Here is a 19,313-nt window from a genome sequence, read left to right on the forward strand (position 1 = left end):
GTCATTACACTTGAATGTAATGTACATTGGTTTTCATGTTAATCTTTGGTTTCCTAGGGAGAGGAGTGTTTACCCACAAGGCCATCGAACCGTCCACGTTTGTTGTTGAATATCGGGGGAACATATTTTCTCACAAAGACACAACACCTAAGAAGAAATGTGATACTCTTAACAATTTTTTGTTTGAGTTTTCATGGAAAGGAGCACGGTGGTGGTAAGTTTAGTCAGAAAGAGACCTGGTGAGGTTATCTACAGCTTATTTATTTATTTAATTTATGAGTTTGGGAAAATGCAAAAAAAAACCCATTGTAACAGGTTACAATAACATGATACAGATGTGTTTCATATATGATTTCTAGCCAATCCTATTATTATTCTTTTTATAAGTAAAACAACATGGTTAATTGCAGTAATTTTTAAGAATTCAATAGGAGTATTTTGCTTGCAGCGTTGATGCCTCGAAAGAAGACGGGACCCTTGGACGACTTGTAAATGATGATCACATAAGTCCCAACTGTGAAATGAAGAAAGTTGTCTGTGAGGGAAAGCCACACTTGTGCCTGTTTGCAGTGACAGAAATATCTCCAGGCGAGGAGATAACGTACAACTATGGCGACTCCTCTTACCCATGGCGATCAAATGTAAGTTTATGTTAATTAATTACGAGTGTGCCTATATGGGAAAAGGGGTTTTCTACCCTAATCCTTAATGCAACTTTTTAACTTATATCTATTTATGCATTTTATTCTGGCATGACTGTGTTTTTAATGTTGTTATGCTGTCAATGCGGAGCTGCTAAACTGCTTTTCATTGTCTGTAAAGCAATGACAAATAAACTATAAACTATTATATTATATTAATGAAGGAGCCTTGCTTTTGATTTTAAATTAGAATTACAGTCACGCAACAGTACATTAGGTACACCTAGATAAAACTAATGCAGTCTCGGTCCTGCAATTAATACTCCATGACAATTATAATCAGTTTTTTAAACTAGAGAGAGCCTTCTCTCATTGATATAGAGTAAACAAATATGATACAAAAGTAATACATAAATGGAAATATATAAAGTATAATAAACTGGCAACTGCGTGTGTATGCCATGTTTTATATGTAAGGTGATATAAGGTTTTGACTTGAGATAGTTTCCAGGCCTACCGCTCTGTATTTAGAGCAAACGACATTACACTTGTAAATCACAGCAGAACTTGTGCTTTTCTTTTTGTGTCAAAATGCATAAAAAAAACTCAACAGCAAGTACATACAGTATACTGTTGTAGAGACAGAGAGTATAGAGATTGTTTATGACCAGAATGGCTGTAGCTATACTGACAAATGTGTGTAATGTTCATTTCTGATCCCGCAAGAGAACTTTTATCATTTAATATTATTTTATACACAATAGCACTCTTTCCAGAACATCCTTACATGATTAGTATGTCAACTAAATTGTGCTATTTGCTCATTCAGACAGTCAGGTGCTCATTCATCACATAACTGGCTTTTTCCAGTTTGTCTTGACTGACAAAAGGGTCAGAATTTGTGCTGAACTGTATTAGACCGATGAGAAAAGAAAAGGGTTTTTGTGACAAATATTGTGCATATTGAAATAATAATTGCTAGAATGACAAAACATGACCTGTAATAAATGTTTATTGTGAAAAAATAACATTTAATTAAAAGGAACTGTTTTTATTAGAACGTATTGGATTAGTTCATTATCTCATGGTTTTATTTATTATATATTTTGTCTGTATTCATGTAATTATTTATTAGCCATCTAAGGGCTCCATACATCTCACCAACACAGAGTAGGTTTTGTATTTATATTTTAATTAAGGCAGTAGACAAAGTGACTCGGATTTACAGTTTGCTATGCAGAAAAATCCAGGTGTCAAATTTCCATGGGACTTTTGTATTGTGTTTGACTTTTACAGGCGTCCTGTGATGGATCGAGTACTTCTTACTCAGACTTCTATGCTTCTTCATCAACACCAAGGAATAAAAGGGTATGTAAAAGACTGTCTGCATTGACTTTTCTGTCCACTCCAGCAAATGAAACCATACTGTTGTATAAGCAACATAAGCACACTGCTCTCAAACACCTCTTAAGCTCACTGATCAAATAAAAATAAGCTGTGGGTTGTGTGTTTCTACTGGCAAAGCCGTTTTTTGTACATGTACATGTATGTATAAAATGATGTACTGTATGTATAACATTTCTTGTTTGTACTGTGTTTCCAGATGGAGGACTCATCAGCTTCCAGTTTTGAAAATCCCTGCTCTGGCGATGATGGTGATGAACTACGTGGCAGTGGGCCAAGTCATGGCAATGATAGTTTTGGCGACATCAACTGTCAGCTGGATTTTAGGGACAATTCACCTTTTGCAGACTTCGACTCTTCTCAAGAGATGACGGGGACTTTGAAGCTGCAACCAGACAATGCTTTATACACTGAGCAGGAGGATGAGGCTGCTTCCAGCTCTAAAGAACTCGGCTGGGATAACACCAAAGGCCCTACCTACACCAGTAAAAATTATTGTTACGTTTGCGGGAAAGGCTTTGCTAAACTTACTCGTCATCTTTTAAGGCATGCTGATGAAGAGCCTGAAATCGCTGAAGCTTTGGCATTACCCCAAAACTCCACGGATCGAAAAAAGATATTCGATGAATTACGTAACTGGGGAAATTACCTACATAATAAAGAGGCATTGAAGAATAACAGTGGAGAGTTAAAACTGAGAAGACGACCAAAAACCATGGTGATCGATCCCAAAGCACATGTGCACTGTCTATATTGTAAAGGCATGTATGGACGTAAGGACATGTGGAGGCATGTAGCCAGATGTCCGTCTAGGACGTCAAACCCTGCAACGGGCGGTAAGACAAGAGTCTTAGGTGAGATTGCTCTTGCCGAGTTACCACTCTCCAAAAAGATTCCATCTGATGTGAGGAAGATACTCTCAAATATGAAACAAGATGAGATTGCATCAGCAGTTCAAAATGATTTCCTTCTAATACAGCTGGCACAGAATCTGTCTGAGAAGTATGGAAATAATTCAAGTGAGCACATCAGACAGAAGCTACGAGAAATGGGAAGACTTTTGTTAGCACTGCATGAAAAGTCAATATTTAGCTTCGTAGATGCTATCAAACCCAAAAACTTCTTCAAAGTTGTTGAGGCTGTCAAAGACCTCGCTGGTTTCGATGAAAAGATGCAGAGCTATAACAAACCAAGTCTTGCTTTGAAATTAGGACATTCACTGAAGAAAATAGGCACCATTGTCCTCACTGTAGCTGATGGCAATGAGCAGATGAGAGACACAAAGACATTCATGAAACTGTGTGCAAAAGAATGGTTTGAACATGTCTCCCAAACAGCCCTCGCTTCGTTGAGTGGACGAAGAGTAAACAACCCGTCTACCATACCATTCACACATGATGTGCAGGCGTTCTTCAGGTACCTAGAAACAACCACAGCTTCTGCCATTGAAAACATGGAGAAGTATGAAAACCAGCAGGTCTACAATGCACTTTGCAAAGTGACACTTGCACAAGCATCAGTCTTAAGCAAATGCGCACCTGAGGTTTCAAAAATTACACTGAAGACATTCCAGGAGAGAGACGACTCTACGCAAGTGTTGTCCAAGAACTTCATTAGGATAAATATTCCAAGCAGGACTGGCCAAAATGTTGCTGTCTTGTTGACCTCTGAACTTGTCAGTGCAATAACTTTGCTTGTGAACAAGAGAAAAGCATGTGGCGTACACAAAGACAATCCTTTCTTGTTTGCAAAGCCTGACTCTTCTCCCACAAGCCTCCACCACGGAAGGGTCTGCATCAGGGCTTTTTCCATTCTGTGTCGTGCAAAGAACCCAGAGCATCTCAGGGCGATGCGTTTTCACAAGCACATTGCTAGAGTCTTCCAGATTCTTTACCTGGAGAACGACGAGTTGGATCACCTCGCTAAACTGTTGGGCCATGACATCCGGGCTGACAGGGACTATTATCGCCTGCCAGAAGCAGCTGTGGAACTGGCAAAAATTGCAAAACTTCTTCTGGCAATGGAAAAGGGTTCTCTTGAAAGATTTGAAGGAAACTCTCTGGACCAAATTGAGATTGAAGGTATGTATCCAGTGTAATACTGACCTGCCAGTGACTGTTTAGTAGAAACAATCTACTTAAACTACAAATTAACACATATTATATCTTGCTTTTTATTCAAGATGAATTAGAGCCAGATGAGGAACAGGGCAACCCTGAAAACTGTGATGCTGAGGAGGACATTGAAGAATCAGATCTTTTACTTCAGCAGAGCGGTATGTCGTGAAGATAACTCCTCCCTGTAACCAATCATTTACCTGTAATATCCAATCCATACTTTTATTTAGAATACTTTTCTTTGCAGAGGTGGCACTGAAGTTGATAATGCACATTTTACATAGTCTCTTACCTGATTTTCTTTTGTTAAATTTTAATAAAATTGAAATCCTTTTAAATATTCAAAGGTGATACTAATTACAAAAATGAAATAACAAATCCAAAAGAATCATGATCAGGCAATACATTGCAACACAAGTTAGAAACCATAATAACTTCTAGTGGAAGCAAAACTGACTAGACTAAACTAGATAAGACGTGTTCAACACAGGTTGAACATGTCTTTCCAAAAAAAACAGGGTTTGTGCGTTGGTTATTTTTTGGATAACTTTTCCAGATGCTGCGGAGCAACAAAACAGACAACTGACTCCTGAGCAAGATGCCCTGGAGCACATAAAAGCTTGTAGAGACAAACCCTTCCTGGAGGAAAGGTTTATAAACCCCTTTAAAGGTTTGTTTATTTTATTCTTTTTTATTTAACCCTTTATTTAAATGGTAGCCTCTACGAGATCTATAGATTTCTGTACACCGGAGTCTCAATGGGGTGGTTGGTCAATAGTTGGATGTAACATGGACTGTCTTGTTCTTACAGGTAGAGGTGTGTTTACCCATCAATCCATTCAGCCATCCACCTTTGTTGTTGAGTTTCGGGGGAACATCTCTCACAAGGAAACCAGGAAAAAGGAGTGTGGTGATACTCTGAAGAGTTATTTCTTTGACTTCTCGTGGAATGGAACAAACTGGCAGTGAGTTTACATCTTCTTTTTCAGATTTTTCATTAAAGGGTTGAAATTGTCTACATTGACTTGTGTTATAGGGAAAACTTTACTGTATTCCAGATTAAGAGTGATGTAACTAAATCTCACTCACGTGTGTGTGTGTGTGTGTGTGTGTGTGTGTCAGAGGCGATTCTAGGATTAGAAACCCCTCCCCCCCCACATGGCTAAATCAGTAATTTCATTAGCCGATAATCTCTGAGCTAGCTACTATGATGGAACTAAACCTGACACTTATAAGTCATAGTAATAGCGACCAGTTTCAGACAATGTTCTTGAGCCCCCCTAAAAAGGGTGGTGTGTGTGTGTGTGTGTGTGTGTGTGTGTTTCATTGACTATATTTTAACAGCAGTTTACCTTCAAAAGTGAGACTTTGGAAAAAGAAGGCAGAATGTAAAATAAATGTAAAAAAGTTGTATTCACACGTAAAACTGAGTCATTTGAGTGCAGCAGGTGTCCGTTGCCTTGTCTTGAATGATAGAATCGGTCACCACCATCAATCCCAGTCATTGTCATAAAACTGATATTTAAAGATTTTAAGGTTGAATTTTCATTAAGAGCATTTTGCTTGCAGCGTTGATGCCTCGAAAGAAGACGGGACCCTTGGACGACTTGTAAATGATGATCACATAAGTCCCAACTGTGAAATGAAGAAAGTTGTCTGTGAGGGAAAGCCACACTTGTGCCTGTTTGCAGTGACAGAAATATCTCCAGGCGAGGAGATAACGTACAACTATGGCGACTCCTCTTACCCATGGCGGTCAACGGTAGGTTTATTTTCTGTTTTTAAACATTTGCCTTATTTTTGAAAGAAAGGGAGTTATTGTCCATTATGTAATTGATAATATGTCTAAAATATTTTCATTAAACATTTTGTCAACAAAACCTGAACATTATAAACTTTTCCTGAGTAGCATTTATATCAAAACTGTTGTAAAGGATTGCTTTGGATTGTATAGGTGGCCATAATAAACTGGTAAGGTGTTTGAAATAACACATTTCTTACCTGCACACTTCTAAACGTCCTATTGTGTTTTCATATTTACTCATTACTTTTCTGTATTCTCAATATTAACAGGAAACCAATGAAGAACTGAATACATCACAAACAGACGTAAATGCTGCATCTTCACCAGAGGATGAGGGTGTAAGTGTTAAATGTATTTCCCTTATTAAAAACCGGGTAGATGTGGCGTTGGAGGGTTAGGCAAGGCTGTACCACACTGTGAATGAAAGAATGTAAATACAGTTATTGTGGCGAATATAATTAAAGCTCGATCTAGTGTTGCGATGGTGATATGAATGGGTGATCTGGCTCTGAACTATAAATCAAAAACTACAGCAGGCAGGTAGATACTTGCAGCTGACAAAAGCCCCAGATCAGACGCAATTCCACATTGGCTTGGCGCTCGCAAATCAGCGCTTGACCACTATGTGTGAACTGTTCAAAGACGCAAGCTAAAAATCTCACTAATGCATCGCAGATGTACCCCAGATATCTCGCAGGCTAAATAGCTGGACCAGGGGGATGAGGGGAAACCTGCGGAAGGAGTCACCTGTAACAATAGGAACTTTACTGAATGTGTTGCATTTGCAACATTGACCAAAGTTGTTGTTGCACCTAGAGGAAACTGGCTATAAATAGTAAAGATGTGTGGAAACTAATGAGCTGTTTTGTAAACACTTGTGCACTTGGAGAAAGATCTTGTAGTGTGTGATCCCCTGTCCCCAGTCAGTCACGTACTGTAAAAACAAAGACTCCAATTAGATGACGGAAAGCTGTAAACAGTACTGCAATCTGATGACTTTGAAAGTCGTTGTGTGAACTAGGCATAAGAGAACAACATAAGCTAAACAAAGTTAAAGAGACAATATGAGAGTTATGAGCTGTATATTGGTAGATGGATGCTGTCAAAGAATTATAACATGTATAGTTCATATGGCATACTTGGGAGATACTAGATTAGCATTGTTTTGTGTTTGGTTATGTAAAGTGTGTAAAATGATTTGTTCATAATTGCAGGCTGAAGACTCTGCAGGACCCTCAAGTTCTGCAGCATCCTGCTGTGATGAAGACTATGTACCTTCTCCCAGCGACAACTGCCAGAGTCAGAGTTTCACAGAGTCAGATTCTCCTGATGATTTTACCTCTGATGAAGAGCTCAAAGATCCCTCCTTCACCAACGAAAATGATGAAGATCTCAACGACCACTCCTTCACCAACAGAAATTATTGTTACGTTTGCGGGGTAGCTCAGTCAAAAATTTCTCGTCACCTTTTCACTCATAGACATGAAGAACCTGATATAGCTGAAGTGTTAAGACTACGCAAAAACTCCAAAGAACGAAAAACGCTACTGGAGAAGTTAAGAAACAGAGGAAATACCAAACATAATGAAGAGGTTTTGAAGACTCGCTGTGGACCACTGAAACTAAAAAGAAAATCAAGTGTGCCCACCAATGCTAAAACACTTGCAACCTGTGTATATTGTAAAAGCATGTACGTTCGTAAGGACATGTGGCGACATATGCAAAAGTGTTCTGCAAGGAAGTCCTCAGAACCTCGGTCACGTGGGAATATTAAAGTCTTAACTTTGATTGCTGCAGCAGAGTCAACGGACCCCCAGAAAATCTCATCAGATGTGAGGAAGATGTTAAACACATTGAAGAATGATGAGATTTCATCTGAAGTCTTGAACGATTCCTTTATACTGCAGCTGGCGCAGTGTTTGTACCGCATGAATAGAGGAAAAAATAAAAATTTGGAAGACCTCAAACTGAGACTGAGGCAAATGGGACGACTCCTGTTAACATTGAAGAAAAAGTCGATATGTAGCTTTGAAGATGCTATCAAACCCCAAAACTTCAGCAAGCTTGTTGAAGGTGTGAGAGAGCTCACTGGCTTCAATGAAGAGACAAAGTCCTGTGACAGACCAAGTGTGCTGAAGAAAATGAGAAATTCGCTTAAGAACATTGGTGGCATTAACTTCGCCAGAGCTTTGAAAGAGGATGCTGATAAAGAGACGATACATGAAGCAGAGACATTTATAAACTTGTGTGCGAAAGAATGGAAATATGGCCCTTCATCAAAGACAAACGTAAACAACCCGCCAACCATACCGTTCATTCATGATGTGCAGCTTTTCTATCAGTGCCTGGAGAAGACAGCAGCTTCTGCAGTGCAAAGTCTCACGATGTACGAAAGCTCTCCGGTCTATTCTGCACTTCTCAGAGTGACACTTGCACAAGTGTCAGTCTTGAACATAAATACGGCCAAAGTTTCAAAAGCAACGCTTAAGTCATTTAAGGAACGGGACAAGACTGAACTTCATGAAGACGCTGCTGTTAGCCAGTCACAGTTTGAGCAAATTCTGTCCAAGCACACCGTCAAGATCAACATTGAGACCGATAGTGGCCAAAAGGTTGCTGTTACGTTAACCCCTAAAATACTCACTGCAGTGACATTGCTTGTGAACAAGAGAAACGCATGTGGTGTACATGAAAACAATCCCTTCCTATTTGCAAGACCTGATGCCCCATGTTCAAGCTTCCAGCGCGGACACCAGTGCACCAGCATTTTTGCAGCTCGATGTGGTGCAAAGAACACAGCGAACCTCCGGTCTGTGATTTTTCATAAGCACCTTGCAAGACTTTTCCAGATTCTCAGCCTCACAAATGACGAGCTTGATCAGCTAGCCAAACTGTTGGGCCGTGACATTCAGACCGACAGAGAGTATTATCAAACACCAGAGGCAGCTGTCGACATTGCAAAAATCTCAGAGCTACTATCAGCTATGGAGAATGGATCTCTTAAAAAATTCGAAGGGAAATCTCTCGAGGAAATTGAGATTCCAGGTCAGTGTCCAGTTCGGTACTTTAAAGGTGTTGATATGGAGTTATGCTATGTTTGCAGACAACGACAGAAGTTATGTTTGCATACAGTCTAAGTCAAAAAATGCAACAAACAAGTTGACTGTATTTGCTTCCTCAAAACATTTGCAGTGTCGATTTCCCTTTTTTTTCTTCATGGTAAATTACCACCACTTGTCAATGTGAAACTGTCGGCAAAAGAATGTGTATGTTCGTGTACAAGTAAAAAAAAAAAAACCAATAATGCGGTCATAAGTATGTTTTAATGGACAACAGCCTTTACATGGCTTTTAGTGAAATAAGATTATCTAAAGTGATTATTCAAATCTAATTGTAATTAAAATGCAACATGGAGTATTACAGTGTTTGTATTAATGTCTTGAATTGAATTTAAACGATATACACCTTGTCCTTTTGGTACTATACATGTATACATGTCTTGCTTTCCTTTTGAAGATGAATTGGAGCCAGATGTGCAGGACAACTCAGAAAACAGTGATGCTGAGGAGGACAATGAAAAATCAGAAGGCTCTCGGCTGAGCGGTATGTAATTGTAATTGTAACAAATAAATCGATAAATCCTATGTATCACTTTATATAAATGAGTTGGTAAGTTTCTCTGTGTTCCACTGTGGTTCCTGATTTATTTTCATGAATACAAATGTTTCAAAAACAGTTCATGATTCACTCTGTAAAGTTGACATGGAAATGGCAGAGTAACATTTCAAGTGATGCGCCTGGTGTGCTCAAATGGTCTAGGTGTGCTGTCATGCTGATTGGAGCACGTTCTAAATGTCTAGTTGACCAATCAGATTGCCTGGTCAGATCTACTTGTAGTATAATGCCCATTACTACATTTTCTTTTACTGGCACAAGACTACCCTCCATGACCAGTTGCAGTTTGAGCCGTAATATGTAAAATATATACCTAAACAAGGTATTCTGTTTAATTTGTTGACTTAAAAGAAAACCAGTGAAACCAAATGGAGAGGCTGAATGGTAATCAAGTGATAAAAGTGTTGATAATCTTCTCACGTAGCTGTACCTGTATCTCCTCTAGATCTCCCCTTCACAAAAGGCTCCCTTTTGAGAAACAAAAAACCCTGCAGAGCTTCTACGTCGAGGAAACGTAGCCGAGGCCGGAGCAAGAGGCAGGAGAGTGAAACGGAGGCATCTGAGCTGAATGATGAGAAAGACACAGAGGTGAACGCAGAGAGGGACGACGGGTCAGAGGAAATGCCTGTGAGCTGTGCTGTCAGCACACCCGAGAAAACAGTGTATCGTAGCAATGAGGACGCTACACATATTTCTTTCAGTGATGGCGACGACGACATGAATGTGGACTTTGACATGGACACCGATGACGACGACGTCAGAAATGAGGAAAATGATGAAGATGGTGACACAACCGGCTCAGCAGCAACGCCTCTGATACCACATGTGACGAAGCAGGACAAAGACAGCAGTGATACCAAGAAGAACGACCGCTCACCTTACAAGCACACCAGTGTTGCAGACCTTGAAGAGACCACGGACATCGATACAGTCAACAATGTGGAGAGAAGACAAAATCAAAAGAAAGGAGGGAAGCAAAATAACTGGATTGATGTGGATAGCAGGAGTTTCTCTGACTTCTTAAATACAGGTAAAATAAATCTGGTGGCTCGAGAGGAGAGTCAGGGCATCACCAAAGTCATTAGGACGCATCATCTAGGAACCAGGGATGTCTGTAGAATTGTATTTTTTAATTTTGTTACAAAATTTTCCATCTAGAAGATTTTCTATTTTCAGTGAATAAGTTTCAACTTTGACTAGTTAGCGACGCTACAGGGAAAGTCAGGGTATCACAAAAGTCATGAGAATTTATACTCATGGGGCCTTGAACATTTGAAGAAAATGTCACTGCAATTCATCCTACAGTTGTTAAGATATTTCACTCAAAACTAAAAACCTGTGCAGCTAGAGGAAAAGTCAGGGGATAACCAAAGTCAGTCAGCTTTATCATGAATGTCTGTATAGAATTGCATGGCAATCCATTCAATAGTATAGCATTTGAACTGCGTAACAAAAACATGGTCTTACACCCATATTTGATTTCATTATTTATAGAAAAGAAGAACAAATTGTCAGCTGCAGTGATCAGAATGAAAGAAGTAAAGATATTAATCCCCAAACTGGACATTGTGAGTATCCAATTTCTTTCCATTTTCTCTCATTATTAAAAATGGGTTCAAAGTATGAATTTAAACATTATTTATATAAACCACATCACTCTTCTGCTGAAAAATGACTGAAGTAAAAAGATGCCTGTTTTTCTCTTTAGACTCTGGCTTTCGATTATACACAGTTAGAAATTATGTTATAAATGGCAAGGATATTTAAACATCTCAACAATACTTGATTTTAACAAAGTCAAAGTCAAAGACATTGTTGTATTTCATTGTTGTTGTTTTTGTCTCAGGAAAAGTTTCAGGCTTCAGTCAAGAGTTCCCAGTTATCATCTGAGTGTAACTCTGTCAAGTCGCCTGTGAAAGATTTGCCCATCCATGAAGACAACAACCAGTGTCCAACATCCTCTACGTCCACAGACGTCCAAAACAAGCCCAGCTATGCAAAGGTAGGGAAACACACTTCTCCTGGGTTGAATCATATGCTGTTTATCAAGTGAATATTGCATTTACAAAAGTATTTAGGCACACTAAATGTATGTGATTACTTTATAACTGGAATCATTTAATCAGTCTTTTTATTGTATTTTCACATACAACAAACAACAGATAAATAACAACCCACATCCCACCCACCCACATCGCACCACTGCTACAAAGAAAAGCAGACTATAAATTTAAAAAAAATAAAAAGAAAAGAAGAGGGGGAGGACAACAACATTCACATCATACAATGTCATTAGAGTCCATCTGTTCGACCAATGTAAGAACAGGTTGCCAGATATTACTGAATTTAATATTATTACCTTGTAAATAATAACGAATTTGTTCAAGAGTTAAATAGTGCATAACATCGTTGATCCAGTGTTTAAATACAGGCGGAGACTTAACCTTCCATTTTAATAAAACAATGCGTCTGGCCAAAGAGAGTTGCAAATGCTATCACAGTTCTATCCCATTTGTCTATGCCAAGTTCCTGTGGTACTACTCCAAAAATGTCAATATGAGTATGCAATGCTCTAGAAAGAAAAGCAAAAATCAGCTCCCAAAACTCAGACAATTTAGGGCAGCTCCAAAACATATGTGACAGAGTGCCCGGCTCTGTATTACATCGATCACACTCTGGGTCAATATCAGGTGCAATTCTGGCCAACTTTGCTTTTGACCAATGTAACCAGTGAGTAACTTTAAACTGGATAATGGTATGTCGTAGGCAGATAGAGGATGAGTGTATGTTATTGAGAGCAGCCTGCCATAGCTCGTCTGATATTTCTGTATCCAGCTCTCCCTCCCATTGATGTTTTAATGCTGTCAATGGCTTCAGATTATCCATGCTGAGTAGAGAGTACAACCTGCCAACAACCTCCCCAAGCCAAAGGGGCATCTTAAGTATTTTGTCTAAAAGGGAATCTGGTGGTATCAATGGAAAAGAAGCAACATTTGTAGAAACAAAACTGCGAAGTTGTAAATATCTGTGTTCTTAAGTGCTCAAAGGATACAAAGGTGCCACCCATATATACGTCTTTGACTGTTTTCAGTCCATATTTTAAAAGCATCATCAGTCATGGAGGGAACGAACATGTTATTTCCCACCAAAGGGGTATACAGTGAGGAAAATAAGTATTTGAACACCCTGCTATTTTGCAAGTTCTCCCACTTAGAAATCATGGAGGGGTCTGAAATTGTCATCGTAGGTGCATGTCCACTGTGAGAGACATAATCTAAGAAAAAAAATCCAGAAATCACAATATATGATTTTTTAACTATTTATTTGTATGATACAGCTGCAAATAAGTATTTGAACACCTGTCTATCAGCTAGAATTCTGACCCTCAAAGACCTGTTAGTCTGCCTTTAAAATGTCCACCTCCACTCCATTTATTATCCTAAATTCGATGCACCTGTTTGAGGTCGTTAGCTGCATAAAGACACCTGTCCACCCCATACAATCAGTAAGAATCCAACTACTAACATGGCCAAGACCAAAGAGCTGTCCAAAGACACTAGAGACAAAATTGTACACCTCCACAAGGCTGGAAAGGGCTACGGGGAAATTGCCAAGCAGCTTGGTGAAAAAAGGTCCACTGTTGGAGCAATCATTAGAAAATGGAAGAAGCTAAACATGACTGTCAATCTCCCTCGGACTGGGGCTCCATGCAAGATCTCACCTCGTGGGGTCTCAATGATCCTAAGAAAGGTGAGAAATCAGCCCAGAACTACACGGGAGGAGCTGGTCAATGACCTGAAAAGAGCTGGGACCACCGTTTCCAAGGTTACTGTTGGTAATACACTAAGACGTCATGGTTTGAAATCATGCATGGCACGGAAGGTTCCCCTGCTTAAACCAGCACATGTCAAGGCCCGTCTTAAGTTTGCCAATGACCATTTGGATGATCCAGAGGAGTCATGGGAGAAAGTCATGTGGTCAGATGAGACCAATATAGAACTTTTTGGTCATAATTCCACTAACCGTGTTTGGAGGAAGAAGAATGATGAGTACCATCCCAAGAACACCATCCCTACTGTGAAGCATGGGGGTGGTAGCATCATGCTTTGGGGGTGTTTTTCTGCACATGGTACAGGGCGACTGCACTGTATTAAGGAGAGGATGACCGGGGCCATGTATTGCGAGATTTTGGGGAACAACCTCCTTCCCTCAGTTAGAGCATTGAAGATGGGTCGAGGCTGGGTCTTCCAACATGACAATGACCCGAAGCACACAGCCAGGATAACCAAGGAGTGGCTCTGTAAGAAGCATATCAAGGTTCTGGCGTGGCCTAGCCAGTCTCCAGACCTAAACCCAATAGAGAATCTTTGGAGGGAGCTCAAACTCCGTGTTTCTCAGCGACAGCCCAGAAACCTGACTGATCTAGAGAAGATCTGTGCGGAGGAGTGGGACAAAATCCCTCCTGCAGTGTGTGCAAACCTGGTGAAAAACTACAGGAAACGTTTGACCTCTGTAATTGCAAACAAAGGCTACTGTACCAAATATTAACATTGATTTTCTCAGGTGTTCAAATACTTATTTGCAGCTGTATCATACAAATAAATAGTTAAAAAATCATACATTGTGATTTCTGGATTTTTTTTTTTAGATTATGTCTCTCACAGTGGACATGCACCTACGATGACAATTTCAGACCCCTCCATGATTTCTAAGTGGGAGAACTTGCAAAATAGCAGGGTGTTCAAATACTTATTTTCCTCACTGTATATGGACATCTCAATTATAGAAAAAGCTCATCTGAACTGTATCCATATCTTGAGGGAGTGCCTCACAACTGGATTTATGCAGTATGTTGATACAGATTCTGGAAGGAGTATTTTAGAACAAGCTAGTGCATGTAAAGAGACTTGTGTGCAGGATGCACGCTCAAGCTGTAGCCACTTGGGACTGTCTTCAGTCATAACTGGAATCATTTAAATACCCTTGAGTAATGTTTAAAGTGCCCATATTATGAAAAAATCACTTTTTCTGGGATTTGGGGTGTTATGTTGTGTCTCTGGTGCTTCCACACACATACAAACTTTGAAAAAAATCCACCCATGCTGTTTAGAGTGAGATACGGTTTCTGAATGTGTCCTGCCTTCAGTCTCTGGGTGAGCTGTTCAAAATCGGCACGGCTTGTGACGTCACAAGCCGAAACGAGCAGGCTAACCGCAACCATTAGCTCGTAGCGTTAGCATGCTAACGCTATGGCTAACGCTAGCATGCTACCTCGTTCTCAATAGCAAAGCACTGCTACAACACACACAATTTCACCATAATCTACAAAAGAACTACTTACATGTGCGCCCTCATTTAGAAGTCTCCCAGCTAATCCTGCCTTGTAACTGACCAAAGTTGTAGAAACAGCCTTTCTTTTACTGTCTATGGAGCTAGCTAGCTGACATGATCTACATCTGAGCTACTGCGCATGTGCAGTGCAATCAAAGATAGTACAGAAGAAGAAGAAGAAGAAAAGAGGTCTCACTCTGTAGCTAAAACAGAGACCAGGTGAAAAGAGGATCTGCAGCAGTGAGAGAGAGCGGTGCAGTACAACAAAAATATGGTGTTTTTTGAAAATTAAACCATGTAAACCTATTCTGGTACAACCTTAAAATACAATTATGAACCTGAAAATGAGCATAATATGGCTGCTTTAAGATAAAATCATCTGAGCGTAGTACGTGCCATCTACATTTTAAAGGATAAGCAAGCATTCTTTGAAGCTTCATTCAGAGCTAATCGGCGCAGTTCAAATCTCACATCATTTCCTCTGTACAATGTGCAGAGGAAGATATTTACCTTTTTTATCTGCACTTTCATATAGTAGTTTATTATTCTCAGTTTTAGCCTGTTTAAAAGCAAGAGTGTATTCTATTAAGTGCAAAAATTGAGAGATAAAAATCTGAATTTTTACATTACAGGTCAAATCTTAATAAGAAAACAAAGCAGTTTTCACAGATACATTTCTATTGTCGTGTCTTATTGCAATTCCATTTTGAATGCCATGGGTCTTGGTATTGCTTTACTTCATTTGCACGTGTGTATATGAACCTCATGTTCTTTATATTCTCTCTCTCGTATCAGGCGTCAAAGATGAACTGCTCCCACTGCAAGAAGAACATGATGAAGGGCCAAACAGCTTACCAGAAGAAGGGTTTCACAGACGTCTTCTGCTCCAAAAACTGCCTTTTCGAAATGTTTCCTATCAACAAACCAGTCACCAAGACGTGTCATTACTGCCTCAAGTGAGTCTGTGCAAAACATCCCTTCATCTCAAAGTAGAAGTATAGGAGTAATGTTGTAGTAGTTTCAATTTTTGAGTGTGTTCTGCGTTCTCCTTGTTCTGTCAGGGCGATATCGCAGCCTCTAGACCTCATCATGGCGGTAGTGGACATTAAAGGAACTATGAAAGACTTCTGCAGTACGACCTGTCTCCTCTCTTTCAAATCCAACGCTGGGTCCACCCAAACACCACAGCAGCTCTGCAGCATGTGCAACGAATCCTGCACTGTAAGCAAAAAACAAATGTCATTTTTCTTCAACAAAATGTGTTCATTTTAATCATAAACTCTTTGTCGTACTCACTGCTCCTGTATCATTATCTTCCACAGACCACATGTGAGTTGACCCTGAACGAGGCTGTCCACACATTCTGCAGCGATTCCTGCTTGGCTGATTTCCGCAGGGACAACGTGGCCGTCTGCGAAAACTGCAGCTCCAACTGCCGCAACAAGCCGCTGAAGCTGGAGCTGGAGGAGGGGACCAAACCCATGTGCAGTCATAAATGTCTGGACGAGTTCAAAGAGGTGCTGAAATATCAAAATTATGGTCACTTAAATTGTCAAAGACAGAAAAACATTACAGCTTGAAAGGGCAACACTGAAAAACTGTATATATACATAGCACAGGTCTGAAATCATCCCCATAGTGTCCAAGCTTTAAGCAAATCATGGTTTATATAAATGGACAGTGGACATATTATTTAAATGTTTAGATACACAGTCTTAATCCATATGCTGTGTGCGCTCAGTCACCATAGACAACAGTATGGTTACAGGTGTAGAGAGGGTAGGCTCACTAGCATAATGACCAGAACCTGTCAAAAAGATATTTTGTACATTCAAATCATATTTAGTTTTATTTCACTTTACATTTACTTTTACACATTTCAGTTTATTGTTTAAGTCCCCAGCAAGGTATCAGAAATTAAAAATGTTTATATACTGATGAAATAATAATAATAGATATGTTATAATAAGCACAATAACAAAACAGGAATGAGGTCAAATATTCTTAAATAATAAACTGGGGTTATCTATATTTTTGTAATTTTCAAGATATTCCTTAAAAAGACCAAAACCAACGATGTGCGGCCAGAAGTGGATCATTGTAGTTCTTAGCTCCCTCCGAACAGGAGGAATTACTGTGGCAGGATTAAACAGTGTATTTGTTCGGGACTATTTTCAGCCACAGATTATTGCACATTTGAATGTGCTAGTGAGTATTTGTGGTACCATGGGGGCTGCAGTCAGGTCAGACTGAATGGTTATTAGATCAATCAAGTTTTTTTGTTCTTTGATGAACTAATTGACCAATTGTCTCGGCACAAATAAAGATTATTAAAATTTCCCTTAAATGGACCAGTAGGGGCTCAAAGCAAGACACTGAGACGTTTGCTCACTGATTTAATAGTTTTGTTGAATGAAATCATTATTCTACAACATGACGTTCTCTTTTCTTTTTCTGTTCTACAGAAAATCGAGACGCTCCACCAATGCACCATGTGTCACACTTCTCAAACTATTTCAGACATGGTTGATTACAAAAACGACGACAACGTGGTGAAGCTCTTCTGCAACCGCAACTGTGTGACATCATACAAGCTACGGCCCGCAACTGTATATGAGCTTCAAGGTACTGGACAATAAGTTTGTCAAGATGGCATTTTTGTTCTTGCCTTTTCACTCATTTCTCTCTTCCTCTTTAGTGGGTATTAAAAAACACAATGGGCTGTGTTTGTGTGGATGGGTTGCTACAGCTACCAGTGAGACAATAAAATATGATCCAGGAAGTCCAGAGTATGTCAAACATTGTGAAGTTTAAGATTTATCATATTCCAAAACGCTACACAGTGGTTGGTAATAATCACAGCTGCTGCTGGTACAGAATTAACAACATATTTGCTGCTTCATATGCTGCCTGCGCTCCATTTAACAGAATATTCCCACCCTTGCGGCTACATAAGAGTTGGCACAGCCAAATGGGGCACTGCTATGTGTTTTTCTATTTACAGGCATTTATCACGCCAGCTGACATCCCTCAAAATATATGCAGCACAGTCTGACACAGATAGGAGAAAATGTTTCCTTTTCTGGTAACACTTTAATCCCCTGTTATGTAGCATGTATAAGCAGTGCATGAACATTAATTTAGCATTTATAAGCAGTATATAACCATTTAATAAATTGTGGATAACACTATGGTGTAGTTGTAAGCAGATATAAGTGTTTATTAATGTATTTGTCAATAACTGACTTCTCCCGTGCACCCATAAGTGGAGGTTGGTGCATAAACAGATAATGAATGACAATATAGTGAAACACTATCATAATTACATATACACAGATACATAGAATTCCAAAAATCAATTCATATTTCTTTTTTTTTTTTTTTCGTTTTGTAATGGCGTGTATACTATTGTCCTGAAATGAGTTTAGCTCCATTCCCATAGATGGCGCTGCGTCGAATTCACACTGACACCTGGGCACTTAATGCCTTAATACCACTTAATCAAAAGAAGAACGAGTGCAGCAGAAGTAGTTTAGTCGGTGCAAACAATGGCAAACCTCACAGAAAGAATATTCAACCTGCTCCATCCTCACTGAAGGCAAGAGTTTGGGCAAATTTGGGTTTTATAACCTCGAGGGGAAGACAGAACTTGATAGGAATCATGCTATATGCAGGCTTTGCAAAGCATATTAAGTATTTTGGAAACGCCACAAACTTGAGAACTCACAGGGTACGCCATCACCCAGAGATTAACATTAAAGACGTGGACGAACAACAACCTAAAGTATCTAACATGCCAGTCAACCAACGCACTCTTTCAGTGCTCTAAACTCCCACCCAACTCTGAACGAAAAACTCTTTTTATTTAACAGTTTTATTTTATACTTGAATTAAATGTATTTGAAAGCTGGCCAAAGCTTGGCACTTTGCAGTTTTTAGTTGCAAAAGTTTTTATTTTTAAATTCTATGTCTACTGCAATCACATGGGAAAAGTAACCACATTTACATTCAAATCGTTTTTTGAATCGATGTATTAAATCTTGAGCCTAAAAATCGATATCAAATCGTGACATTTTCTGAATCGTGCACCCCTAGTTTAATTAGTCACACATGATTTGTTCAAAGCCCATCGGAAATTTGAAAATCCAACGATAACTTCTGTTTTTACAGTTTCTGGCTACGTTAAATGATTTGATTAGTTTATGTACAGTATTAGCAGTAAACCTGCTAAATTCACGTTTTCTGATTTATTTTTTCAGAAAAAAGCTCAGGTCAGTTGAAGAAGAGGAAAAAAGGCAAACAATCGAAACAACAATTGAATCCTGTGAGTATATTTCCTAC

At 39.3% G+C, this 19,313-nt stretch overlaps 1 protein-coding gene across 6 annotated transcripts in view; it reads left to right on the forward strand.

The window, feature by feature from the left end:
* Positions 1-19,313, forward strand: part of LOC116047099 — a 46,952-nt gene that overhangs the window by 2,553 nt on the left and 25,086 nt on the right. For 4 of the 6 annotated variants that reach the window (XM_031295630.2, XM_031295632.2, XM_031295633.2 and 1 more), the window contains exons 3-21: positions 58-214; positions 449-641; positions 1,938-2,009; positions 2,245-4,126; positions 4,228-4,320; positions 4,719-4,832; positions 4,974-5,127; positions 5,732-5,924; positions 6,236-6,304; positions 7,181-9,011; positions 9,483-9,569; positions 10,087-10,671; positions 11,136-11,209; positions 11,488-11,643; positions 15,768-15,928; positions 16,034-16,193; positions 16,295-16,489; positions 17,438-17,597; positions 19,232-19,296. In XM_031295630.2, coding sequence (XP_031151490.1) covers positions 58-214; positions 449-641; positions 1,938-2,009; positions 2,245-4,126; positions 4,228-4,320; positions 4,719-4,832; positions 4,974-5,127; positions 5,732-5,924; positions 6,236-6,304; positions 7,181-9,011; positions 9,483-9,569; positions 10,087-10,671; positions 11,136-11,209; positions 11,488-11,643; positions 15,768-15,928; positions 16,034-16,193; positions 16,295-16,489; positions 17,438-17,597; positions 19,232-19,296 — 6,401 coding nt within the window. Of the gene's footprint in view, positions 1-57; positions 215-431; positions 642-1,937; positions 2,010-2,244; positions 4,127-4,227; positions 4,321-4,718; positions 4,833-4,973; positions 5,128-5,731; positions 5,925-6,235; positions 6,305-7,180; positions 9,012-9,482; positions 9,570-10,086; positions 10,672-11,135; positions 11,210-11,487; positions 11,644-15,767; positions 15,929-16,033; positions 16,194-16,294; positions 16,490-17,437; positions 17,598-19,231; positions 19,297-19,313 lie in introns of all 6 variants that reach the window. The other 2 variants (XM_031295634.2, XM_035991146.1) reach the window with 2 other exon arrangements.

Source organism: Sander lucioperca, chromosome 14 (genome assembly GCF_008315115.2).
Source record: "Sander lucioperca isolate FBNREF2018 chromosome 14, SLUC_FBN_1.2, whole genome shotgun sequence".
NCBI classification, from domain to species: domain Eukaryota; kingdom Metazoa; phylum Chordata; class Actinopteri; order Perciformes; family Percidae; genus Sander; species Sander lucioperca.